At 44.6% G+C, this 27,808-nt stretch overlaps 1 protein-coding gene across 6 annotated transcripts; it reads right to left on the minus strand.

Annotated features, from left to right (window-relative positions):
- Positions 1 to 203: 203 nt before the first annotated feature.
- Positions 204 to 27,722, minus strand: ccny (cyclin Y; the record flags this gene model as incomplete). Of its 6 annotated transcripts, XM_079234575.1 has the most annotated exons (12): positions 204 to 320; positions 1,261 to 1,423; positions 3,226 to 3,392; positions 7,155 to 7,274; positions 7,475 to 7,532; positions 7,978 to 8,013; positions 8,106 to 8,206; positions 8,798 to 8,821; positions 8,912 to 8,946; positions 10,012 to 10,032; positions 11,278 to 11,352; positions 27,566 to 27,722. In XM_079234575.1, the coding sequence occupies 12 exons, from the start codon at positions 27,720 to 27,722 to the stop codon at positions 204 to 206; spliced, it is 1,074 nt and encodes a 357-aa protein (XP_079090701.1). The 6 variants fall into 6 exon arrangements, with proteins under 6 accessions (XP_079090701.1, XP_079090702.1, XP_079090703.1 ...); XM_079234576.1 differs by lacking the exon at positions 10,012 to 10,032; XM_079234577.1 differs by lacking the exon at positions 8,798 to 8,821.
- Between the last annotated feature and the right edge of the window lie 86 nt (positions 27,723 to 27,808).

Genomic DNA, 27,808 nt, shown 5'->3' on the forward strand with positions numbered 1-27,808 from the left:
GTGCAGGCAGCCAGTGGAACTTCTCTTATGTACAACAACCAGAGAGGGTGCAATCAAACTTGTAAAATCGGTGTGTGGGTCTGTGTGTGTGTGTGTGTGTATTGATCCACAGGGCCGCTGCCCGCCTGGTTGGCCTGCTCCCCAGGCAGAGAACACAGTACAGTATGTCTGACGGGTCTGTCTCCGTGCTGCGGGCGCCAGTGTTAGGAGAGGATGGCTGGACACCACCGCACCACCGACAGGTTGTCGGCGCTCACTGACCGCTTCTTCGTTGGTTTCCTCAAGTCCTTGTAGATGTCATCGCACAACCGCGAGATGGCCTGAAGGACAAAAACGACGACAACAACAAAAACAGCAGAAATGAGGCAGTGAGGCGTGTAATGTTTTAAAGGGAATGGCTGAGATCTCTGTCGGCACGTGTGCAATATGAGAGACGGGAAAGGGCCACTCGTTTATTTTGATGTTGTACTGTCTGATGTGATAAACAACCAATTATGTTGGCAGATGGAAAACAAGCATGATGTAAAGGCATGCTCACAGCACCAAAAACAATCTACCCCGAGACTAAAATTTAGTGTTGGGTTCTATTTTGAGAAATCTGTATTGATCCATTTATCTTCCGATTAATTTAATTAATGTATGACAAGAGATGGCTCTCTCCCTTTCTTTTTCAAAAAGTGGATAATGTTTAGTTTTTTATTGTGTTTTAAATATATCAATATAATCATAATATATAACTGTGATTGCAGCATAAAATAAGCAAACGTTTTCCCTGCACATCCTGGAAGTGTGTTTTCCAGACTGTGTGGGCGTGTACAAACTGGACTGTGCTTCTTTAGCATGTTACTACAATAACACAAGTATATCGGTAAATTCATATAATTGTTTTGACTTGTTATAGCGGGAAAGCACATCTGAACTAACAACATGAACACGTAGCTCCCGTCCATTAGTCTCACAGCAGAGTACCAGCGTCCTGCAACAGGCCAAACTAAATGGAATGCAGTCATTATGAATATTAGTAATTACATGTGTGCTTTTCCTGCTATGAAATGTCAAAATGTCTGCTGTGTGAAGTCCATTCATCATCAGGCAGTGAAGCTAAATACACAGCAACACATCCTGTCCTTCACCCAGCAGATGCTGGCTGTGATTCATGTGCACGTGTTGATGGCCCTCACTCCATTTATACCACAACCTCAGGCTCCAACAACTTGGGTTCAGATTTTGAGATTTATTTTCAATGTGACCTGAACTCACCTCTAGTTTCTGGGCCTTGTCCCTGCTGAGCGGCTCCAGGGGGAAGCTGAGGTTGTTGGCCTCCGCCATGGAGCGCAGGTCAAAGTAATACTTGGCGTAGACGCTGGACGGCACGTTGATGTTGAACTGCAGCAGCTCCAGAAACTGACGCTCCAGCTCATTCCTTTTTGTTTTTTTCACACAGAGAGAGAGAGAGAAAAGAGAGAGGTGCAATCAGATATTTATCGAGGAAGCAGAAGTAGCTGAGATTGAAATAGAATAGAATTGATTTGTCTGTCTCCAAACACATGCTGTCTAGAGAGACTGAAGAGGAGACAAAAAGACTAAAGAGGGGGTGTTATCTTCACATGTGCGGTACCAACACACATCCACCAAGTAAATCCCCAGTGCACCCACCAAACATAAGCCTTTCGTCGTACTGAAGGAGTGATATCTAAGCACAGGGCTGTGAGCGTTACGTGTGAGGAAGAATATTGATCCCACATCCTCAAAATGCTATTGTCAGTCAATGCCTGATGCTGCACGGCTCTGATACCCGCTGCAGCACGCCGACAGACGCTTTCATCCGTTTATCTTCATTCGCGGGCCGATTTCCTTTTTGTGTTGTAACCTGCACAAGAGGCACTATCCATCTCTTCTTCCGGAGCCTCTGTTCCACACCCACGCACATTTACAGGCATGCAGCAACAGACGGGCTAAATTTAGCCTCCGCTGGAGCCGAGCCCCCGCCTGATAACGCTGCTTCTGTTTCTATCTGGCCGTGGCGCTCGCTCAGCTATTCTCATCCATTTCTTTTTGTGTTCCTCCGCTCCTCACTGTTCTTCACAGACTGCCCTGCGGACATTTCACAGTCAAGCCTGTGTCTGTTGGTGGTGGAGAGGGAATTCAGCAGGATTAAAAAAACTAAACTAAAATTGATCTTCCGAGGAAAATCTGTGGTCAATCCACTGTCGAGTAAATCGCCCCTCACTGGAGAAGTGGACTCGATTGCTCTGTAAAATCGGAGCCCCAAGGACTAGAATATACAGCCACTGTATACCACAGAAGAAAATCTATCCAGACGAATGTGGTTTAACAGGACAGAGATGTTCTAGATGCCTCTTCCCCGTCTCACACAGGAAGTAACAAACCAGCCACGTTTCAGGCTCGGTGACTCGTGGATTTATACTGTTGCTTCATTGGGGAAAATGCAAGAAACCCTGATTAAAAAGAACAGACACCAACGAAGTTCAACCAGTGCTCTGTAGAGGCGGCATGCACTAATCGCGCTCTAACCGAGGGCGGACGGCATCTTCATACGTGTATCTCAACAGTTGTGTCAAACTGGGCCATCTGATTGTGTCGCTGCTTTCTTGGGACCAATCCAAGAGTCACGGGTGTCACACAAAGCGGGCAGAGGGCAGAGCGCCAGACATGTGACTCTGAGCACCTCTTGAGCCCGACCTCACAAACACAGGCCTTTCTCTGCAACACGGGCACGATAGCTGTAGCGGCTGAGACTGTATTCCATGTGAGGTCAACAGTAATGGTTAGTTGGTTAATCAATGAGTCGCAGACAGCTTTTTTAAGTGGAAATGCAGTAATTCACCAGTTGCAGTTTTAGTTTTCTATGAGAGTGAACTACTTATCTTTTGAATTTTGGGCTGAACAAGCTATAAAGTCAACTAATCAACTGTAGCCAATTTATTTTCGGCTTGCCCTCAATAGATCATGCACTGGAAAAGAAAAGTTGGCCGTGATGTCTTATTTAAATCTGAGTGAGATTTCAGTTTTAGCACAGACATAATTAAACACATCTCCTGCCACATTCATATCACAGACGCATAATTATCTTTAACACATTTTCGCGTTTGTTAATTATTGTTACGCAGAAAAACATGAACTGAACTGAACAGTCTACAGGCCTTTCAGCTGTGTGTGTGCGTTGAAATACAATATTTTGAGTGTGTCCTCGCAGCAACTCACATGTCCTCCACGGTGATATCCTTGAGAATTTGGCAGTAGTCGACGTTCCAGACCGCCTGGTCGTCCCACACCTTGGATGCCAGAAGGATGGCTCCGAGCACGATGCGCTTCCAGTTGACGGGGCAGATGTCGATCTCGGCGTAGGTCAGGAGCCTCTCCAAATACACCTTGGACGAAGACACGCGGCACATGTTAATATCTCCGCACAAGTTCTTTGAACAAACTAAATTGTCCACCTGGCTGAGATCCTTGAGGTCTTTTCTTCCGTACTTGGAACATAGAACAGAAGCTTGTATTATTGTGTTACCCATTAGCCTCTGCTCTGCATTGCAGAGTTAGTTTGCTGCTTTACTGTTTGTCTCCTGCCAACGAGTATTCTCCTCCAGGTAAAAAAACAACGATAACAAGGTGGCAGAAACTGATCCAGCCTCTCCAGAGCTCACTCATTAAAATATCTGCATGGATGGAAACGCTCCGTCTCTCTGCCTCACTTCCCCAGCTCCAGTTCTCTCTCTCTTTTTCCCGGTAGCCAGACTTCCAACAGTCTACAGATGGCACAGCACACCGAGCCCGCGGGCACCTGTTCCTCCCAAGCTGGAATACTTTGTGCAACACAGAGGCTGATTCCACTGATCATCATTGTGTTAGAGAGTCGTTGTGAAAAGCATGAAAGCTGCAGTGATCCGCTGCAAGGAGACGCCTAAATGTCTGGCGTGCTGATGAAAGCTGCAGCACAGGATTAAACAGCCGACATGTGTCAGCTTTTTAGTTTTCTTTTGTATTTAAAGTACCATTTCATTTTAGTTTTCAATATGGGTTTTGTACTTTTATTTACTTATTTAATACTGTCAATTCAGTATCCTTCATCCTGTTTTTTTTTTTTTATGTGTAGTACTTATGGACGACTTTTTGAACATGTCATTTGCTTAACTTTGGAACAGATATGATAATACAGTCTAAAACAATGAATCTTATTCTCGTAACAGCATTTTCTTCCTCTGTCGACTAGGAACTATATTTCTTTATTTTATTTTTCCATAAATAAAATGTTCTGCAGACTTCAGAATCCAGACCAGTTACAGCTTTGAAATCTGTCATCTCAGATGACAAGTCTGACAACCGAAAAATAAATCTGGTCTGCAGAGATGCTGTACTTTTGGTGGCAGGTTGAAATACACCGTGGGCTCAACTCAACTCATAACTCTGTCTGGATGGAAGCACTGTGGCCGAACGGAAAAGCCTAAACAGAATCCTGGAAGACTGTTGGAAAGCAGAGGGTCCTCTTTTAGATGATGAGTATCCCCGTCTAATTACGGGACATAAAAGGCTACCTTGTGGTTTGGACAAACAGAGGGGAGAACATTCTACTTTCATCCTCTTCTGCAGCCTGCTTTGAGTCGCCCACTAGCACAGCTCAGGTGGCTAATTGGACAAGTCATGCTAGGTTGGGCTTCGTGCCAGCAGGCAGTGCTAACCTCTCTGTAGTAGCCCAGAGCCTGCCAACAGAGACCGTATATTCATTCCTCTGGCAGCGGGCAGCAAACATTGAGGAAAGCCTGCAAGAAACGAGAGCCAGGCGGCATGCTGGGGGATATGACTCCAACGGCACAGAGAGGAAACTATACAAAGAGGCACGACAACGAATCCAGAGGCGGTGTGGCTGGAAAACAGGAGACCTGTGCAGCCACATTAAACTCAAATCAACTCAGTGTGTGATTCTGATTCTCACCAGAGAATACAATCACGATACGGTATTATAGTAATACGCAGAGTATTACAAACATTGCAATATATATTACTGAAGAGTATGCAGTTTGTCAACATGTTTCATTTGATAAGACGTTTTCACTCGGTTCATCTCACTTCAGTCCATTTCTAATAGACCTATAGCCAATGAACAAAAATATAAATTATTTTCATCAACTTTTTTCTTTTACTTTGTTGAAGTCATCCATAGTAGTGAGTTGCATTAAAAACACACAATGATTAGGAAATCAAATATTGTATTTGTATTAATACAACTTAATAAAACATTTCGTAACATGTATTATAAACTGGAGACTTAGACCTAGTGTTAGTTAGACAAACGGGTCATAATTCAACCTCTAATATCTATTTTATGTTGCCAAAGCACAAAGCGCTCGATGTAAAGTTGATGATGGTTCCCTCGGTAAAAGAGAGGAATTAAAATGACCTCGTTCCTGACTGGTGGTTGTTTTTACTACTACGCCTCATTAGTCAGCAGCATGCCCAGTTTAAACTCCAAACCATCAACAGCAGTTTTCCACATCCAAACAACTCGCCAGTAAAACACATCGACTGGGAGCGTTGACGATATACAGAGCCAGAGATGATGCTCTGCAGATCTCTTCCTGCTCTCCAGGTATTATCTATTACCAATGCAGGACTGTCCAGTTAGTGAGGGAGCTATAGTTTCTACAGGTGTGCAACATGCTTCTAAACTAATAGTTTCTGTGTGAACCCATGAATGACCTTTGCCCCCTGGAAATGGCTTTGGTAATGTTAAGAGTTTGAGCTGTGGAGCTGTAGCGTCACATGTCACAAAGAGTGATGTGTCCATGGTGTCTGCTGCTGGGAATCCTGAGCACCATTTGTCGTCCCAAACAGGACAGGCTGGTTTTCGGAGTCCCTGTTGTCTCGATCCCCTCCGCCTTCCCTTTCCTATGCAATGATGTGATGATTGGGAGGGGAAGGAAGGCTAAAGTTAGCCGCGTCAGCTAAGCTAACCGCATATCCACCCGCCAACAGCCCTATTCGATTACTGAGACGGCGTGCCAGACTTTACCCTGGGGGACGTGTGCCAGACTGTGTGTGCCAGAGTGTGTGCTTGCTTTCCCATCCCCCCCACCCCATGCAATTCACACATTTGTGCAACTGTAAGGAAGCAGGGCAACCCGATACAAGGCCACCAGGCCAGCCGTATTAACTCTGCCCTTTCCAGTCTCTGGGGACCCTGGTGTCGGCCCGAGCGACGAAGTGTTCTGGGCAGATGAGCGGGGAGGGAAGGATTCCTACTGGATTTTCTCTTGGAAAAACAGCCAATTGAAAAAGTTCAATTTATTCAGAACTGAACTGCCAGACTTTTAACCAAAACAAGGAAGAGAGAGCTCATTTCCCTGGTTTTAACTGCACTCTAATGACCCACAGTGTCTTTTAGAATACATTTTAAGGGTCTTTTACTTGTTTTGTAAAGCTCTTAATGGTTTGGGACCGGTCTACATGGTAGACTCTGTGGTGTTTTCTAATCCATCAGCAGCTCTAGGATCTTCTACTGCTGGGTTTTTATACTTGCTTCTACTACGGTTAGATAACACAAAGACATGCCGTTACTTTACTAAAGAAATTGTAATATTTGATGATGACACACAACAACAACAAAATGTGAAAGGAAGAAAGAGTCGGGGAGAAGAGGCAGAGAAAGCAATGAGATAGACTGGGGAGAAGAGCTGTCCTTGTTTTCAGGTTTCTTTTTAAACAGGTGAGCAGCGCACGATGTCTGAAGTCGCCGGGAGAGATCCTGCTGTACAGTAAAGGACCAATTAGATCCTTGCTGCAGGCGCAGACCAAAGTCATTCTGAAAGGAGACTGCTCGGATCAAACCAAATCATGTGTGACCTTCCAATCCTCTGGTCCCCCTCCTGTGAGAATTGGCTCACTTTTCAACCTTTTTGGGGACCCAATCTCCAGAGGGATGTACGGAGCATTTCACAGGATTAAGGAGGGAGAAATGGCGTCGGAGAATAAACGAGGGAGAGAAAGAAAGAGTCTGAGGAAGGTAGCAGCTAGAGGACAGCGCGTGAGACAACGGAGGAGAATCAGGAAGCAACACTCCCTCCTGGTGTCAGCACTGAAACACACACTCACACACACACACACACACACACACACACACACACACACACACTTACCAAGGTGACAATGGCACACTCAGCGGTGAGCTGTGCGGCGCTGAACAGCGTCCTGACGAAGCGGTAGATCTGCTTCTGCTCAGGGTCGTGTTTTTCGTAATCAGGAGGAATTTCAGACTTCTAGAACGGAAGACAACAAATCCAAATGAAAACGACAGATTCGCTCCGTTCAACGGCGTTTGATGGGATTGTTTACCGGCACGGGAGCCCGAGCCGCCGGCTCCATGTGTGTCTTTGCCCGTGTGGTTTGTCTCGCTGATGAGCCCTGACAGCTCCACAGTATTCACATAATGGAGACGTATCTTCGGTTAAGGCCTTACCGAGAGCGGGTGCAGTTTCTCATTGAAAATGTCGACCAGCATTCTTCCGTCGACGTCCCTGGAATGACAAACGGATAAGAAAAAATAATAAATACAAAACCAGGTGGCATGAGACTCGTTTCATTTCAAATATGACTTCATCCTCTGGGAGGTCACATAAGCCATTTATGGACATTTATCCGCACTTCAAAAACGCAGAGCGTCACAGGATTCCTCCCAGTTATCGCTATGGAGACAAGGAAAAGGACGTCTCTGCGTCACTCTACAAGGCCACAGTTTGGAGGAGGAGGCCTAGCTCACGCAGGAGGAGGCAGCCATCAGACAGAATGTCACGTTATCGAAAGAGTTTGCCACTTCAACGTGAGCTGTGAGGGGCGTTGTGTTTTCTGTCACAGTTTTATTTTGGTCTGCTAACGTGATGCTGATATTCGATGCATGATTCTGAACAGTAGAGATGAACGCAATAACTAATAAAAGGATGATAAGGAAAACCCGGTTCTTACCTGTTCTTTATGTGGTAGTATATTGCGAGGGCTACGCTGTAAAGGCAGAAAGAAAAAGCAATTAATTTCAAACTCAAATCATGATAAGAGACAGAGATTGAACATTGTGAATTAAAAACCTTGGTTACCATTTGATGGTGTATTTGAGGTTGGGCTGACTGACGGTGCTGTCGTCAAGGAATATGGTGGAGCATGAGCTGTACTTCCGTCTCACCGAGCCTGGATGATGCTGGAGTTCACACACACAAACAAAGAGACATCCACATCAATCTCTATCCCAGTTCTACTCGGACCAGCCAAGGAAAGTAGGGCACCTGCGAGCCCACAAACTAATTATGTCTGTCATCTGTCAGCGTCACATGGTCGCATGCAGGAAAGGCATTCATGGTGCAGTGCATCTTCAGAGAGAACTTGCATTCAGTGATGAACTTTCTTTAATAGGCACATTAGCTGCTGGCACATACTGAACCAGAGATTTTTCATGTTAATTATTTCCTTTTTTATTGTGCTCAAACTCAAAACGATGGTTATTCTTTTCAAGATAAACACACTGAATCATCACAGGAATATTACAAATTGCTGAACTTGGGCCTGAAAGGGTGACGGACAAAGATGAACTACACCATAATGTGATGACGTTGTAGTTACTACATCTAAATAATGATGTGTAAGTGCATATTTCAGCTCACACACACACACACACACACACACACACACACACACGTGACTACGACTAAAAGTGGAACGTGTGTGTTTTGAAGAGGGATGGACAGTGATTGGGTTGGCTCTTTTGAAAGGGTCATTTTTTTAAGGACTTTACCTTGTTCTCCGAAATATGTGTGAACTTGCAAGAAATACAAGACAATAAAATCACCATTTGCACCATTATAATATCCACAATTCAATGTATCATACACATTTTTCTCTTACTTACATGGTTGATGTAAAGGCTCTTTCGTTTTTCTCGAACTGAAAAGGGAAGAGGAGAGAACAGGTGTTAAACTCAGTATGAGTGCAGTACACAACCCTCACAGACAGGGGGCAGCATTTACCCAGGGTTCAGAAGTCCCCTATCATTATATCTTAAGGAAACATTGGAGGTTGCTTTCCTTCTAATTATGCAACACTACATTAAACAAAGCATGGCAGTTTAATATGAAAAGTGACAGCTTCTTCCAGGAGGGGAGGTTTTTTTTCTCTCCGCTCAGACGGATGCTAATTCTGCTTAATGGCCATGGTGATTTGTTAGTTTTATAGAGCTCACCTCTCTGAGTGCACGGCATAACGCACGCTCGCACAGCTGTGTGTCGGACGCTCGTGCAGTTGTGTGTCTATAGTGTGTGTCTATAGGTGTATATGTGTGAGATGTAGGAGAACACACGAGAGCGCAGCATCACGCACACAGTGACGTAGCGAGGTGTCTGGCGCCCCTCATCCCGGCACTGTCTGCCTCTCACAACACATATACACACACACATATACACACACACTCTAATGCACACGTGTTGTGTTTTCTCCTCTGAGCAGACGTGACTGTGTGCGCTGCTTTGTGTTTTAGTGAGGCAAACAATCCCGACCGCTGTGCTTTCTGTATTGATTTCTAAAACAATATGTCATTTTTTCGTTTTTTCTCCACCACATATCAATGCCGACACATTTAATAATAAAAGATGCACAGTGGTGCTTGTGTCAAATCACAGATTCATACTGCCGGTGGAATCATTCAAACATCCTCTGTAGAAGAGACGTATTAAGCGCTGCTGGTGTGCTCTTTCTTTTTCACTAGTGCATCCTACAGACCAACATGCACATGGGCACAAACACACACACACACACATACACACATACACACATACACACATAGCATGATATCAGCAGCTCAGCAGTGGAGGCACATCACCCGCTGACAAAAAACCATACAGATCCAAGTACAACAGAAACAATAAAGCCTGAGACCACATGAAAAGTGAAGCCCAAAACACACAGGGAGCGTAGTGCTAGACGCCTACAGAGACCAGACACATACATGCTTACCTCTCTTGTTGGGCACGGCAACTGAAAAAACACAAAGTCCAAGTTGTCTCTGTGTCCTGCATTGGTATTTATTCATTCATGTACAACGTGTGGTGAAAACAGGCCGGCAGGAGCTTGATGAGGCTCAATATAAACCAGCCTTCTGGCTACGAACCGGCGGTTCCCCAACGCGGGCAAACAGGACGAACTCAGACATAAGACTCAGGCGTCTTATCGTCAAAGTGAAGAGATTGTGGCTCAGCTCGATCTCACAAACTAACTTCATCACATGCCACTTGATTAAGGTGCATTACTGTCAGTCTGAGCGGTCCAGGCTGCTCCAGGATCAGTCAATCTCTGCCTGAGAGAGATGATCAAAACACCGCAGTGTGCCTCAGGAAATCCGACGCTGAGGCAGCTGCTACAAAAATGTCCACTGGAGTTTTTACTGTGAATAAAAGGCTGTTGATCAACGGCACTTTTGTATGGCTTCCCATCTGAAATCCCAGCATCAATCAAACATCTGCCTTTGCCACAAAGCGGGCGGCCATTGTTTGACGCAAACGTTAAAGATACCCTTTTTTTAAATGATTCTTTGCAGGCTGCGTTCTGGCTTAATGTGCAATCTGCTGCGTGGATGCCGACACTGCTCTTTGAATGACTTGGTTTTTGAGGATCAATGGCAACTGATAACACACACACAGCCAACATGATGGTCAAAGGGGCCCTGAGGGACTTAAGGGGAAGAGAGGTGATGTAAAGTGGCGAGGCAATGGGATAAAAAGAAGAAAATAAATCACACTAGAGATCTTTGAAGGACCATCTGAACTGAGTGAGTCTAATGCGTTCAAGAGACGCCCTCATTACTGTAGGCTCCATGATCTGCACTTGAAAGCTGTGTGGAATTTGGACAATGTGGGATGTGCTCACTCATTTTGTAGTGGACGCAGCCATCAGAGGGGTGCCTAAGGATTTAGTCAACCAAAAGTAAAAGCCATTCGTTCCATCTTTGTGGATGACACGGCTAGAAAGAATCCTTTACATTGGTGGAGAACACACTCCAAGTCCTGCCCTCGTTGTAGAGTCAGAATTAAGTAGCACATGACACAACTTCCTCTTGCCTCACACTGCACTGGCCTCTTGAAAAGGTCATGTGTGTGCCGGATACAAATAAAGACTCAGACATATTTAACATGCACGTTTTCAACTCGCTACTCGCCCATGCACATTTTTTTCCCGGCTCTGCACTTCAGTGTGGACGTTTCAAAAGAAGCTCCCGATGCTCACCATCGGTCTGTGACTTGCTGAGGAAGATGGTGCTGGCCCGGGGATGATCTGAGGGATTGTACTCCATGGGCAGATCTAAAGAAAAAAGAAAAAGGGGGAAACAAAACATTTTTATTAAAAGGCATTCACATTTTATTTAAAGCAGGGGTGTCCAACACATTTTAGTGAAGGGGCCGCATGCTGCCCATGTTGATCTCAAGTGGGCCGGACCAGTAAAATCATAGCATAATAACGCATACATAACGACAATATTTCTTTATGTTTAAATCATTGGTGAAGCTTTTTGGATGATAAACCTTATTTTAAGGTCTTTCTACAATAAACTAGAAACATAAAGACATCAGCCCACTGTTCATCTGCCTGGGCTCTCCCCTGCAGATTCCATCGCTTTGTGACACATCTGGACAACCACTTTCATGACGTGATCCATTTTTAACGACTTGCAACACAATGCCTCCTGCTGAGAAATACAGTGAAAAGTCCAAAAACGCCATCCTCCATTTGCAGCTTGTACCTTCTCCCTGAATTTGAACGCCTCTTTTCCTCCCGATCATTGATGGTGCTCCGTCTGCAGCCTCACTTCAGTTTGGGCTCTTGGCCCAAAACTGAATGGAAAAACAATCTGTCGGCCGACAGATTACTGTTCAAACGGCGGTTTGTAAATCGATGTGCTAAAAGCTCACCAGAAAGGTATGGATTATTTTCAGATCGGTGTTTGTACACAACACGTACCACCGAGGAACAACCACCAGATTAAACAGTAGCTGTTAATAGACGGCGCAGTGAATCACGAGAGAGAGAGAGATCTTGGAGCGCTCCATGAGCTGGTGAACTGTGACAGCAGGTCTGCACCACGTCTGTCCTCCGAGTCTGAAGTTTCGGCTGCAGGTGTCGGCGAGTCTTTTCAGACATACGAGAGCGAGTGGAAGAGAAATATACTTGGACCGATGTCCGAATAACAGAGTTAAACATGAAAACATGCGCAGCTAAAATAGGACAATCACATTTCAGACTGAAATTCTGTATTAACTTACATTTATTATTAATTTAAACATACATTTTGTATTTGAAACATGGAGATAGACGATTACATTTCCAGATTAAAAGTGACTAAACGCCATAAATTCTTGTAAAAGCCATTTGTAAAGCTTTCCATTAGTTTTATCAGAATGTCCAGGTGTTACTTTCTGAAATGTCACATGTTAAACCACTGATGGCTGCAGATAGTCGGACTGCCTCTGGCTCACTGGTGTTTAACAAAGTCAATGTGTGTTTTAGTGCTGCAGAAATCTGTTTTGCATTCATTATGTATTATATGATCAATCGTTGAGCCTATATATACAATGTCAAATAAAATGAAAGATGCACAATGTCCTCATGTTTGCTATATTTACTTTTTTATGGACGTGCTTGCAGCTACAGACACGGTTGCTCGAGAAAACCATTGAATATATGAATGCATATTCATTTTATGTTCTAGTTCTTTTCCTCAATTAACATTTTTTTATTGTTAAATCATAAACAATAAATTTGTGGCGGGTGAAACAGAGAAGCCTGGTTGTTTGAACAGCTGATTGGTGCTAGTTTTCCACAGTCGCTAGAATTTTTTATGGTAAAGAGATTTAATATCCTGCTGTTGACATAAGGTTATTATCATTATCATCTAGGTTAATCATTACCTGTAATACTAACTCAGTAAGTCACAACATAAGCGAGGAAACTAAACTAAACGACTATGACACACACGCACACACACACACACACACACACACACACACACACACACACACACACACAAAGAACATTGTGCGGGTCGGTGACCCCATCAACGACTTCCTGGTTTCTTGGATGATGTCAGTGAGACAGGAAGGGTCAGGAGGAAGGGACCAACACCCAGACAGACCAATAGAGAGAAAATGAAAACAGATGCCAAGAGAAGCGGAGGGATGAAAGAAGAGTGACGAGCTGGTAATGAGGGTGAAAAAGGACAAGAGGGAGAGACAACCAGCCTGGAGAGAGAAGAGAGAAAATAATAAAAGGTAATAGAGAGATGTGAGGGGAAGAGTGCAGACGGGTATATGAAAAGGGAAAACAGAGAGAGGGATGAGAGTTGAGGTGGTGAGGGAATTGGGGGAGAACGGGAGGAAGTGAAGAAGAAAAGGTCAACCAGCTTCAGTATAAAATCTTGTGAAAATGAACACGCTGGATGTAAAGACTGTAGTTTGAATCCAGCATTAAAACACACAACACCTCAGATCAGCCTCTCTGGGTACAACAAAGGTTACATGCGACCCAACGCTATTGTGTCTAACTCTTTTGAACTACTGTCCTTTCTGTGTTCAAGAGCCACTTGAGGAGCCTCAAAGGACACGCACAAGCACACACACACACACACACACACACACACACGATGAAGGAGGAAGTGACACACGGTGCTGAATTAAAAAAGATGGGTGTGTGGGAAGAAGCAAAGAGCAGTGAAGGAGAACTGAAGGTGGATTAATGATGCTGCGTGTGCTCAGCTGTTGGTGGTCGTATGAAGTGAAATACTCGCATGTACGAATATGTTTTGAACTCCTGGTGATGTCACTTTTTTAACACAGGAAGCTGCCTGTCCACAGAAACGGGGAGTGTCCCTCTGCATGGCTGTCGCTGTGTCAGTGACCTTTGCTGTGGTTCCACCCTGCCCAGTTTTCTCCAACCTGGGGGAGACGAACGCACCCAACTTCCTGCGTTTCAGGAAGCAGAGGGGAAATGAAGTTGGGGGTGATGGTTGCACATTGTTCTGAACAAAGAGTAGAGACGGGATGGGTGAGTGTGTGGATTCAAGCCACATGTGTTAGCAGTATTTATGCAGAAAACACACGAGCGCGCCGAAGCAAAGATGGAAGCCGAAGCCCGAAAGAAGACGGCCTCTTCCCAGCGCTCTCCAGTTGGGAGCACAGAATAATGCTCCACAGTGTTGTTGGCCTATTTAAGAGACAAATTATTTAGCATGGGTTTTGGTGGATGCCATCGCACAACCTCTCTTCAAAATAGCATCCATTTTTGAATCTCGTTGGCAGCTCAACTGTCAACTCCTTACGAGATTTCGACTAAATAATCCGTCCAATCCGGCTTCGGTAGATCACAGTTGTCACCCGTGTCTCGTTTTGAACCAAGAACGCCATGCGACGTGCACCTCACCCAGCCACACCCACCTACAAGGACGAGAGGAAACCGATGCCTGTTGGTTCCATTGTGAACAGGAAGATGTGTAATATTGTGGTTAGCTGTTGGCCCTCTGCCTGCCGGCCCTGAGAGCCTGTCATGAGGGTGGCTTCGGGTCACGACATCAGCCCAAGCATGAAGGCCCTTCGCTAAAGTGCCAGGCTGAGGGGATCCAGATGGCCCCGCCCGGCCTGCTATCAAACAACAAACCCACACGGTCAAGATAAGCAACGCGCTGCACATCTTGTAATGGAGGGTTTGAGAAGATGTAGCTTAGTTTTCTTATTGTGTCGGTGTAATCTAAGGAAAGCAAAGTCAAGCTGTCCTTCGAAAAGCAGCATAACAAGAACAACGTATATCAAAAGTAGGTTGCAGCGAGGACCACTGTTGTTGTTGTTGTGCAGATGTAACTTTGAGCAGTTCAAGTTTTACTCTCCGTTTGATAACTGCATCGCTTTCTGTCTCGGTCACACCTCGGACCTCACCCGTCTTCTGGTGTGAAACAACTTCTAGGGTGAAGTTTAGAGCAGCAAATCACAACGTTTTCATCTAGTACTTATCGCGGCTCAAACCGTATGACTGCTGAGCCACATGATAGAGTGTGAGAGTGTGTCTTGTAATGTGAGAAAGAAGGACAGTAAGCATCAAGAGGACAGGAAGCACGGGTGCTAACTGAGCATGCTCAGTGGGCATTGTTACTGACTCAGGTACAAGCTGGGAACGTGAGGCCGAGAGCAGATCTTGACCCCGCGTGGCGCCAACGCACTGAAAGCGTCTGACACGTGGCGTTCTGAAGCGCGCCTATTGATTTCAATGGCCGACCGCGCACCGAAAAACAGCGCAAGTTCCTCACTGACGCCTCTACTCTGCCCTCATCGATTTTGGGTGCGTCAAATGATGGCCGGAGCTGTTTTTTCTGCGAGGAATAAAAAGCTATGGATTTTTGTTTCCCCCATAGGAGGATCGTTTATCAAATGAATAAATAATGAATCAATACTTATACTAGTATTTTTGGAGTCCCAAAAACTCAGAGTGATACGTCTTCCATCAAAAGGATCACATGAGGCCAATTTCCCATTAGTTAAACATTCATTCACATCATATAAATAATTCAAAAGATAAGCGTTCGGGGTTGTCTGCAGTACACAGCAATGTTGCCTAAATATCTAAGTTATCCTAAAATACTGCTGGTTGTGTGGGGTTGGCATTTCAAATCTGAGAGCACCAACTGCCGAGCGTCAAATGAGGCGTGTCATTCATCGCCGCCGTCAGTGAGTTTTGGTTCTTTTTCAAGTGGTTCTCAGCGCAGATAACAAAACGCTTGGCACCTCTGGGAAAGTACGCTATCTGCGTTACGGCATTCACCGCTGTACCACTTAGCGATGCAGCCGCTGTGTTTTCATTTAAACAGCGATAAGAGGGAGCGAGCCGGAGTTTAAGCTGCACCGATGAGCTTTTTTATGTAGCGAAACCTTAATAGCAATATTAAATCTGCTCACATTCCAGCGGTTATAGTCAGAGAAATTGTTTCTGGGTGAAAAGATAAATCAAATAAACTCAATGCCCGTCACAACGCACCTCATACGCTGAACTGACAAAATTCCAGTTTCTAAAACTCAAAAGAGAGGCCGGGTTAGAGGTTGCTGGAGAGACGGAGTGAATGGAAAACCAAGTGAATGAAAGATTAATGCTTAATGACTCACCCTTTTAGCTATCTCTCTCTCACACACACACACACACACACACACACACACACACACACACACACACAATGGAACAAACCCCCAGCAGCAGCATCCCAGCTCTCCCCAACTGCTTAAACATCCTTGAGTTTCAAATCATTGATCGACAACATCTACCAAACCCAGTGCCGCGCTGCCGACTCATCGGGGGAGAAAGAGCCGAGCGTTTATCAAGAACAAGCCAACAGGGACAAGAGGATGGAGTTTCACTTCAACTACACAGAAAACAGATTATCTTTCTGGTGACTTCAGCAGAACTCAATCACAGAATCAAAAGAAACAGAAATAAGAGGATTTTTGTTTCTCTGTATTTCCACATTCTTACACAAATGGGAAGGAAACTGAGTGAAAAATGTCCATGCTGCAGGACAAGTCAGACATTACTCATCACTATATCAAAATATATTTAAAAAAAATATCTGTACCCTCTCCCACTGTCCCATACATACATACATACAAGCACACATATACTGTATGTCCATTTAAGGTCATGTATGCCAGACACTCCCCACACCCTCTGTCTGCCGACACAGCCATGTCCTACTGACAGAGGGGACATCCCTGACTCTCAGGACCGTGTAAGGAGCTACATTAAAGTACGGCCTTCCCGCTCTGTGTCCAGAGCACCACGTTAAAGCATCAAAAGTCCGACAATCCATCACATGGACTTGTCACGGCGACATTCCCTGGCAGCGCACCTGGCTATGTATACTGATGTGGAGCACCGCCGATGATTACTTTTACACTTGACGGACGTCTGTAATTATGTGATGGGAGAGTGGAACAGCACAGGAGTACAGAGGAGCACAGGCTTTTCCAAAGAAATAATGAAATAAAAAAACATAGTGAAATGATCTACACAGAGCAAACCTCTTTCAATACATGCTGGAACGCTATGTTAAAGAACATGGGTGGGGGGATAAAGAAGACGCTGGCTAATTATGTTGCAAGGGCATTATAGACGACGCTCACAAATTGTTATCGACATTTCATGAAGTGAGGCCAGCAGTAGCTCGTATATATTTGTTTTTTAGGCACTTAAGTCTAACAGTCTAGTTCAGCGTAATGCATTGCAGCATCCGCTGTGGTACTGCCCCGCTGAGGCTCAGTACAAACTCTGATGGCCGAGAGACTAGAAGAAACTTAAATGTGGAGGAAGAAGAAGAAGAAGAAGAAGAAGAAGAAGAAGAAGAAGAAGCCATGTGTGCTTTCTTCAGTAGAAATGCAGAAAAAGACACGGCGAGGTTAGCGTGAGCAGAGACGAGCACGGCGGGTGAAGAAACAAATTAAATCGGAGCCACAGACAGATGTTGGTCGTCAGAACTGCCACCGTGGTGGAAACGCTGTTTAATTAACAAGTCTTTTACTTGGAACATTACCAAACGTGCGTGATCATGAAGGTGCAAGTCACACGTCGCTAGCTGGTATTAGCGCTACAGCTCCATATCTTTTTTCATATCATTATCCAAATAATCCTTTTGCCTATAAAAAAAAAAGGTCCAAAGTTTTGTCTGAGGAACGGTACCAAAAGCAAAAGATATTAAGTTTACCGTAATGTTAAACAAAGACAAGTATCAAGTCGTCAGTGACACAACAAATGTTCATCATTTCGGCTTAGAAACGAAAAAAACAATAAGGTTTATGTTATCGAAATAGTTGGCATTTAATTGTCTGTCGATGGCCAAATCCGTTAACTGAGTTACTGTTACAGCCCTAGCTTTAACTGTTTCACAATTGACAGAGAGAGAGAGAGATAGAGAGAGAAAGAGAGAGAGAGAGAGAGAGAGAGAGAGAGAGACATAGAGACATAGAGACATAGACATAGAAGCCAGTAAGGGGTTAGGGGTTGAGAGTCCACGGGGCAGGGAGAGGACTTGTGTACTCTGCACCCAGCTGAGAGCCAGAAACCCACCGCTGCTCTCTCCCTGCATCCTCTGCTCGCTGTAACTAGGCAACGCGGGCTTGAAACGATTCAGATGGTGGAGGCAGGCCCATCAAAGGCAAAGACAGACAGACAGCCGGGCTCACTGTCTTTTTCTTCCCTTCTCTCGCTCTCCTTGTTCGCCACTCCCACCCGCTCATACGCCACACTGTACTAATTGCTGCCGAGTCGTATTGAGCGTGCGGGTGCAATGACACCGGACTGCACAGAGCACGAGTGCAGGGTCCATTGCATTGCCGTGTTACACTACATGCCCACAGTCACACGTTGTCTTTCAACTAGCAGAGACAGGAAAGTCACTGTTTCAAAGAGAGCGCTGGAGATAAGCAGACAGCTGAGAGCTGTTGCAGAAGGCCGATTTTCAGAACTTTTGCAAAATAAACGAAGAGCTGAAAGAGCTCTGCTGCACTGCTCTGGGATCAGGGACAGGAGGAGGAGAAGAAGAAGAAATGTTGAGGAATGTAGAATGTAGTTTTATGAAAATATGAAGCTGTTATGCCACACTGGCTAAAATAACTGCAATCCTGGTAATCGTCAAAATATGGTTAAAACTTCTAAATCTTCTTATTTCATCACAGATGAACACCCTTATTTAGTGAGCATCCTTTCAAGTGGAAAACAAACAAACATAAATCATGAGGTCCGCCCGCTTGAATAGAACATAACTGAAGAAAGTGTGACGTGTGTTCGTGTTCTGTGTGTAGCTGCAGCACGTAGCGGTAGCAGTAAGTAGCCAATCACATGTTGCATTAAATCAAAGAGCGCTTGCGGCGAATAGCTGCCAGCAAGAGCCGTCATTATATTCTAGATCCCGCATGGAGCCAGATTCCCATGCACCAGGGACCTACGCATGCTAATGACTTCTTCTTTTACTTTGGCCTTTAAAATAACATATGCAGTACCATTTACATAGCAATCCCGTGTTGCTGGAGAGTATTAGCATATAGTCAAGCTCCATTCCTGGGAGAAGAGATGTGAAGGTAAAGAAATATGCAGATTTCAATATAACAGACATGTAATAGTTAAATAGTACATGACAGCCAATCACACTACACATCTCCTCATGTACACTTGTTTCCACCCTGAAAGCCAATCTGAAACAAAACAAAAAAAGTGTTTTTTAGTTAAAGGTCAGCCATGTGTCTGTGTCTGTGTCTGTGTGTCTCTCTCTCTCTCCCTCTCTCTCTCTCCCTCCCCATCCGGTGTCAAGCTGTGGAAAGAGCCGAGGATGACAGGAAGGCCATCTGTGCCAAGCTCTGTCATACTTCGTCTGTGTTGACATTTCCCCACAACACATGCGCGCAGACAAATGTTGCCATGCACACACACACAAGCCCCCATACAGGCATGAGCACCCATGCATAAATCAACACAAACACAGCGGAATAACAATGGATTTTGATACACATACACACACACACACACACACACACACACACACACACACACACACACACACACACACACGTGCAGTAGATATTTGGGTAGCTGACATATTGCCAACATTCGCAATAAGTGTGCTCGGCTATGCTCCTACGAAGGGCTCCTCACTGAAGAAGCAGTTGAGAAAATAGATGTATTCTTCTTACGGGAAGTCTCGGACAATAATATGATCAAGCATTTCGATCATCGAGCGCCGTGATCCCACTGCACTACTTCCCACACTATATCAGACGTGATCTATTGGGACATGAGTTGTTTTCTATAGGAGAGAGCATCATGTGATTGGGCAGTCATTTCCCTCACAGGAAAGTCACATGTGAATTAAAAGCTGGCATAAATACAGAAATGCTTGCCATTTGAAAATATATGTTGCTAGTATGCGTTCGAGCCACCAGACAAAGGAAATCTACGTTTACGCCTGTTTTTGCCTGTGTAATGATAGTTAAAAAACAATATTATGATTTAATGTAAGATCAAACTTAAATAAAAGGGCTGCAGGCCTAGAGTGTCGCCCTGCAGGGGGTCTCCTCCGCTCATCAATTCACCCCATGAATTGCAATTTACTGGCAAAGCAAAGAGCCCGAGGTCATTTTTCGAGGGAAAATTATGCATGCTGCTTCATCCGCACACTGCAGTGTATTCAAGCAAGTCCAACAGCAGCCGTTGTCGTGCTGATGTAATGTCATGAGAATGTATGTGTGACTCTGTGCAGCACGGCACTGTGGATCTGGAATAACGGCAGCAAAGAAGCTCCTTTTTCTCAAAGTGAGGGTTAAATAACTCGCAATAAATTATGAAACTAGACACTACCTACTGCTTTTTTGGGGGGGAAATTAATCATTATCAACTCTAAAGAGTGTTTATTCAGATACAGAGAAAGTCATACGATTAATTAATAGTTTAAACTTCAGCATCATTGTGATCCCACCAGTCTTATAATACTAAGCCCAATACAAAGTCTGCTCTGTTCTGGTTCCACTGGAGCCCTTGCCTTGCTCAAGGAGTTTTTGACATAACAAAATAAAAAGCCAGCTAATTATTGTCTGGTTCAGGCACAACCAGGTCATCTTTTGATCAGAAACCCTCCGTCTCTGTCACTTGGTCAGAACAGAGTGAGAGGTATTACATGTAGATCTCGACTTTGAATCCTATTGTGAAGAGTTCGGCGAGGTCAAACACAAGAGACTAAACTTGATCCGTCAAAGAAAGACAGTTTTCCAGTAGTGCGAGTAGCCTGCAGACAGCTGTGCCCAGATGATCTCTTGAGCTCCCCAACACCACATCTAATTGCCGTCAAGTTCCCAAGCGTGCGCGCCGTTAAAAGCACCGATCCGCCAAAGCAAACACACGGATTACACCATTCAAGAGCACTGATGGGAATCTACTTAAGACACTCGACACATTAAAAAAATCCACACATTTCTGTGCTTCCAGTTTACAAGAGGCGAACGCTCTTAACCAGTTGGATTTTGGGGAACGTGCCCCAAACAATTAGGGTGGAGACCCGGATCGGAGAGGCCATTGCCGTTCCCACGGTCGACTGCGCAGCTGTCACGCAAAACCAGAGCTTAACATTTTGAAAGCACAGAACCAAAGAAAAAGCAGAGGCTAAGCAATGCAATTTCACAGATCCCGAAAACAGTATCAACCTGCTCTGACCATCACAGGGCGGGATTAAAAAATTCAGAGCGGGCACGAGGGGAAACCCTTTTTTAAGCTCCCTTTAGTCTCAGGAAAGCACCAGGGTTGCCTTCCAACACACCCATCAATAGCTCTGTGTGGACAGGTCTTCTGCCCATACGCCCGTCTCTATCCTCCCTTTATTCACTTTACAAATGCTGCCACACAGAAAGCACAGATAATCTACCGTCCATCTCCAAAAAGTCAATGTTCTATCAATTCGTGGGGACAAAATGTCCTTTTCATGTTGTGCCTTTGTGAAATTCTGCAAAGGAGCTTTCGTTTTTCTTTGTCCTATTCATAGAAATAAGCGCAATGTGAAACCAACTACAGCGACTAGGAAAAAAAAGTGTATCAAGGTTTCCGCACAATGGTAGCATTATTCTGTAAATGTACCAACTCCAGTATCAACGACACCCCGCTTTAACCCCCTCTACATACGCTCCCAACCCCGTGATCTAACCACAGATAGTGTATAAGAGGTTGGATAGGTGTTACGACTCGATGGCAGTGAAAATGAAAGGATGTCTTTCTTCTTTTAATGGGTGTTCCTGATCAGTGATCAAGAGGCGGTTCTCCGTTCTCTCCACCAGACCATTGCTACGTCAATTCCTCAGGAGCCGGCAGCGAGGGAACGCGTGAGCAGGTCATTTGCGGGCAGCAGATGCCTCTTCCCCACTCGTAGGCCAAGTCCGGTCAAACCAGACACCAGAATGAGATTGTCGCAGGCGATTGGGTTTTCCTTAACATTCATTCTGTTAATCAGTTAATTTGTTTTTGGAGCAGAAACCGCTCCCCGTGAAACGATTCGTTACCCCTCTCGGAAAGAATTTGCCGGCTTTCCGTGAGAAAGGATACAAATGAAGCAGTCAAAGGGGATGAATTGGGTTTTATCAGGCAATGATTTCATGAAGCTTAGGCAGACATTATCCAGAATCTCACCACCACTTGTGCTTCTTTATATTTAATGCAGCTACAATGCTTAAGAGTAAAAGCAAGGCCTGCTGGTTGAGAGGTGAGTCTTTGTGTTTTGGAGCTATTGGCAACGTATCACCAACAGAAATGATGCATTCTCGTGACAAAACCATTAATCGAGTCAATAATGAGAGTAATCGTCAGTTGCAGCTCGAAAAAGAAGTCAGTGGTATAACATGTTTGTACTACCAGTAAGCATCAGCCAGCGTGTTTGGAAAGATTAAAATAAAGAACATATCAATGGCTGAAATGTCACATCATTGCTGAGTGAATACAAGGTGCTTTGACACATTTCACACCTGCCTGCCCTCACTAATGCTGCATTCACACCAAAAGCGCTGCGATTTTTCGCGCGAGTAGATTGCATGCAAAGTCAATGCACAGATGCGAATGGTTGCGAATGGCGAGTCGCGAAAAAGTCGCCTCCAGGAAGAGTGAGTTGAAATATGTCAACTCGGGCGAAAAATTTGTGTGACGCCGAGTTGCGAAAGCCAATCAGTGTTGAGAAGCTCCGCTCGTCATCACTGCCGTCTTGCCGTTACTGAATCAAACTTTTGCTGAAGTAGCGCTGGAAGCGGCCGTCATTCAGACGCTGTTGTGGGACTACGGATAATATTATGAACCCAGACACGGGGGCGTTTGATGTTCCCGACGTATTAAGCAGAACTAGTGGTTATTTCAATGATGGATGGCGGAAATAGTAACTGTTTTACGGAGTAAAGCCACGGAGATAAACCGCTACCCCTTTCCACCACGAAAAAGTGAATTACCCACATAAAGTCGAGCGAGTAAACTCACGCGAAAAAACGTTTGGTGTGAACGTGAAAAAACATAATCATTATTGACTACACTTTCCTGGAGCCCACAGTGACATTTATCAAGTTTACTTCAGTTTTACAGTCCAAACCCAAAAATATTCAAACAAACATATGAGTGCTGTTGGTTTTCTATCCTGACATGCAACACATTCATATATAAAGTACCAATTATTACAATTTTAAATTGCAATGTTAGGAAAAAAGCACTGATTAATAAAATCATACTTCCCATGTCTTAGCTTGATTTAACCAACTGATTGAGAGTATGCATGAAGTTGCAGTTGTCAGTATGTGTGGAGAAAGCAATAGTGAAAGTGGAGGTGCCAGCATTGGTGACACCATGTTGAAAAGAAACCCAAAGTTATTTCTGCATCCTTTATGATTGATTTGTCCCAGAAAAATAACTGTGTCAACATGTGGCTATACAGAGAATCTGACTTTGACTCCGAGAGGCCGACACCAAAATGTGACATATGCTGCCCTGTTTTCAGACGGCTCATCGAACTGCGGTCAGGAGCATTCTGAAAAGAGCTGGCTCTCTTGATTTAAATCACAAAAACTATCAGATCAATGCTTGTACATTTAGAACCAGCAAATGAGGAAAAGGCCAAGATTTTTGCCAAATTTCCTAATGCTTCATAAATTTATTATGATCCAGTTCCCCCTGAAACAAGCTGGTCACTAAATTCAGAAAATAATCAAACTGATTAATCGATAAAGAAAACAATCGTTAGTTGCCCTAGTTTACATTGCTTTTCATCTAAGCAACAATCCAAACTGAATCGAATCATATACCCGGGTATTCTAGGTCAACTCGTCTGGAAGTCATAGTTAGGAGATTCCCCAGGCTCACCAACCAGGCATGAATAATCCATGTGCAGATTTCAATTAGCCTGCAAGCAAGACTCATCAATGTATGTGTGTGTGTGTGTGTGTGTGTGTGTGTGTGTGTGTGTGTGTGTGTGTGTGTGTGTGTGTGTGTGTGCACTCCAGAAATAACTAATGCCGCGCCCGGGGCCATCGCTCATTTACAGATGTCTAAGTTAAGTAAAAACCCAAACGGGGTGAGATATCCATCTGTTTTATATTCCATCTCTCTCTCTAATTTCTGAGAAATCATTAGTGGCCTTGGTTTACCTTTACTAAGAGCGGCTATGCAGCAATCCAGCATTGCAACGTTCTCTGATCAAATTAAGTCTAAGAATAGCTCCGCTGTCCGTGTGTGTCTGTGTGTGTGTGTGTTTGTGGACGGTCTGGAAATTGCAAAGAGTGTCTCTCGCTCTCTTCTTAGCACCGCTCCCTATTGCTGGATTTGTATTGTTTAAAAAGGTTCGGATGAAAGTTTTAAAACATATTTCATGCTGGTGTGAAGCCGAGCTTATAACGCCTTTGTACCCAAAGCACTGCTGCCAACACCCAATATCCAAAAAGCCATTTATAGACTTTAGAAAACACGTCTTTATTTAACTGCCTATGCATTTTTCATATCAAAGTGCATTTGGTCTGGAGAGCATCTCGGTGACCACACAAGCCACCAGTCAAACTGGAGAGCAGCGGGCATTTTCACAAGTGGTTTCCTCCCCTCGGGAATCAATGACTTAAGCTTTGTGTTGATAGCAACCATAAAACTCCACTACCTTTCAGGCCGGTATATCTGTGCTAGTCGACGTGTCCTCATCGAGAGGAGCGATGGGCTTGACCCTGAGAGACCTGCATTAGGTACGTCCTAAGAAGCAGATATACGACACGTGCTGTGAAGTACAACATAAAAAGCATGACAGGCTGAACGTAAAAAAGGCGTAAATTAGCTGCCGTGGTTAAGAGTGAATCTCCAGCCTCTTTAAGTCCGACTGGTGTGTAATCTACCGGGTCGTTACAGGGAGCAAACGCTCGGCCGAGTAGATTACGCTGCGAAAAGGAAGCCACCTGAAATAACCTCTCGCACTTGTGGGGAACACTCTGTGTGTGTAGTTTGTGTAGTTTGTGTGATGCTGTTTCGTCACCACTGTCAGCAGTTTCCATGGCTGATTATTGTTTTGGGATTTTTTTTTTTGCAATCACATGCTCAATACGGACGCACAAACACGCGCGCACGCATAAACAGATGGAGGCATGCACTCAAAAGATAATCTGACTTCAAATCGAATTCATGAGATATGATCAACACAAGAGAAAAAACTCTTTGCCAACTATTTCTCCACTCTTTTAAAGAACAGATATCAAATCTACACAGCCTCCTTGAACATTTCCATTATTTACTGTTCGCAAAGTCCTCAAGATTATATGACCTACAGTGACTTTCCAGTGCCTTCACTTGCTATGGAGCGGTATTCCTCCAGAGGACGGGCACTGGAAAGCCCTTAGAGATGCAGTGACCTTTCCCTTCATCCTCCCATCGTACGCATTTGTTGGTCATTTCGACCTGATGGCATTTGGATGAGTCCCGCCTCACCCTGGCACAAGCAGCTTCTAACCAATCTAGGGCTGCCATTAAGAACTATTTTCATTTATCATTGAATCATTCAGTGCAGGCTGATCATTGTAAAATCATTATAAAAACTAAACACGTGCTGGGTCAAGCTTCTCAGAACGATGGATGGATATATATACTGTATATACTTTATTCATCCCTAAGGGGAAATGTGTTGTTGAAGTAGCAGCTACAGACACAGAAATAACAATAACAGGGATGAAAGATATATACAAAAATAAAAGTAACAGGGATGAAAGATATTTACAGCGCAGAGAGTATTAATTTAGGAAATTTAATTTAAACAAAAGAGAAAGTGCAAAGTATGTGTAGTGTATATGAAGTGTATATAAACATACACATGTACAGTGAGTAACAAACAACAAAAGCGGTGCAAGGGCTATTGATGTTGATTAATCTACAGAGGATCTGGCAAGAGGTGACTTATTGTAAAATCTTATTGCCGTGAGCAGAAATGTTTTCCTGTGACAGCGGAGCTGGATAAGTCTTTTGGAGAAAGTGCTCCGCTGACCCTGCAGTAGGTGCTTTTCCTTGTTTTGTATCATCGTAAACTGAAGATCTTTAGGTTTCGGACTGTTGGTCGGACAACACCAGGCATCTGAGGATGTTTTTTGGATTCATAAACCAACCGATTAATCGAAGGCATTGTTCCAACTCTGGATGATTGAAAGAATGAGATTGTGGACCCGAGCAACACAACTTGAGTTTCCATTGTGTCTGGTTTCCCCCATGAGCAAGCTCGGAGCAGAACTGCTGCTGCTGCTGCTGCTGCTTCGGATGGAAACATGAAGGCTACGATGGTTCAGACATCTGATTAGGACGCCCCCGGAGCCTTCCTGGGGAAGGTATTCTAGGCACGTCCAACTAAGAGGACACCTCTGGGTAGACCCCGAGCATGCTGGGAGGATTAGCTATGTATCGTACGGCCTGGGAATGAGTTAGGAAGTAGCCTAACTGAGGAGGATGGCTGGGCTGCTTCGCCGCCACGCAGCAGAGAATGGATGGATTGGTGGAGGATCTTTCTGTAACTGTTTATACATAATGCCAAGTGGCATTTGGCCTAGTTTTTTGCTGTGTGTCTGATACACAATTAGACACACGTTAGAACTTATTAGAATAAAAGATTGCGCTGTTGTCTGATTTATTTCGCTAAATAACAGAGCAAAGCATATTTCGTTACCAACAACTGTGTGAATGCCTTACAAGCCAAAATCTATTCCACAAAACTATAGTCCTCGTTTTGCTGAGGGAAATACCCCGAACATCCCATTGGGCCATGGGCGCCAGATCTAAAATGTACAGTGCAACTGCAGCTGTGCTGGCGCGTTAATGAGCACTGATATGTGATGGCTGCGTCATTTCCCATTCAGACCTCCCTGTGGGAAGTGAACGGACACCCTGCCATGAACACTGCCCATCATGATCGCATCGCCTCCCACTGGAGCACACACTCGCCCTTTAACACAGTGGGCCAACCTCTCACACACACACACACACACACACACACACACACACACACAGACACACACGGTGGAGATGACGTAAACTCAGGGGGTCCGGGCTCAGGCCACCAAATAACCAGGCAGCAGCAGCAGCACCAAGCTAACAGCGATCTAAGTCAATGTGTAATAAAGATGGCATAGTGAAACTAATACGGAAATACTCTCTAATAAGTAGATTGCCCAGCTGAAGTGCCTTGTACTTTAGCACCCACTGCCATATGGCTGAGATCCAACAAGCTGGGTGCCCTAAGAGAAGGAAGCAAGGAAGCCTCCAGTGTTGTAGTTAGTGGTGTAATGGGTGGTGGGTGGGTCCTTTGCACAGATGTTGCAAGCTCTCGTTTTCCGTTAACAGCGTACGTCTATGTATATTACAACACTACCAAATGATAATAATCACAACAATAATATGCATCACAGTAATAGGTGTGTGTCGACACACATATGACTGTGATGCATATTAGTGTCGAGCTGCATCTGCATCTTACCGTCTAGGTTTTCTCTGTCGCTGATGTGCTGGAGGTTGCAGCCCGTGTCCACGCGGCTCAGCTCCGGCTCCGGCCGGTAGGGCTCGAGCCTGGAGTGGTTGTTGTTCCTCCTGTGTTTGGGGCTCGAGGACACGCAGCAAGAGGTCGTATTCCCCATGGTGGGAGCAAGACCGAATACACAGAAAGCTGTATCTTCAGCTTTCTCGCTGATAACGAGAGAGAGAGAGACAGACAGAGGAGGAG

The sequence above is a fragment of the Taurulus bubalis genome, assembly GCF_910589615.1.
Source record: "Taurulus bubalis genome assembly, chromosome: 18".
Taxonomy (NCBI): Eukaryota; Metazoa; Chordata; class Actinopteri; order Perciformes; family Cottidae; genus Taurulus; species Taurulus bubalis.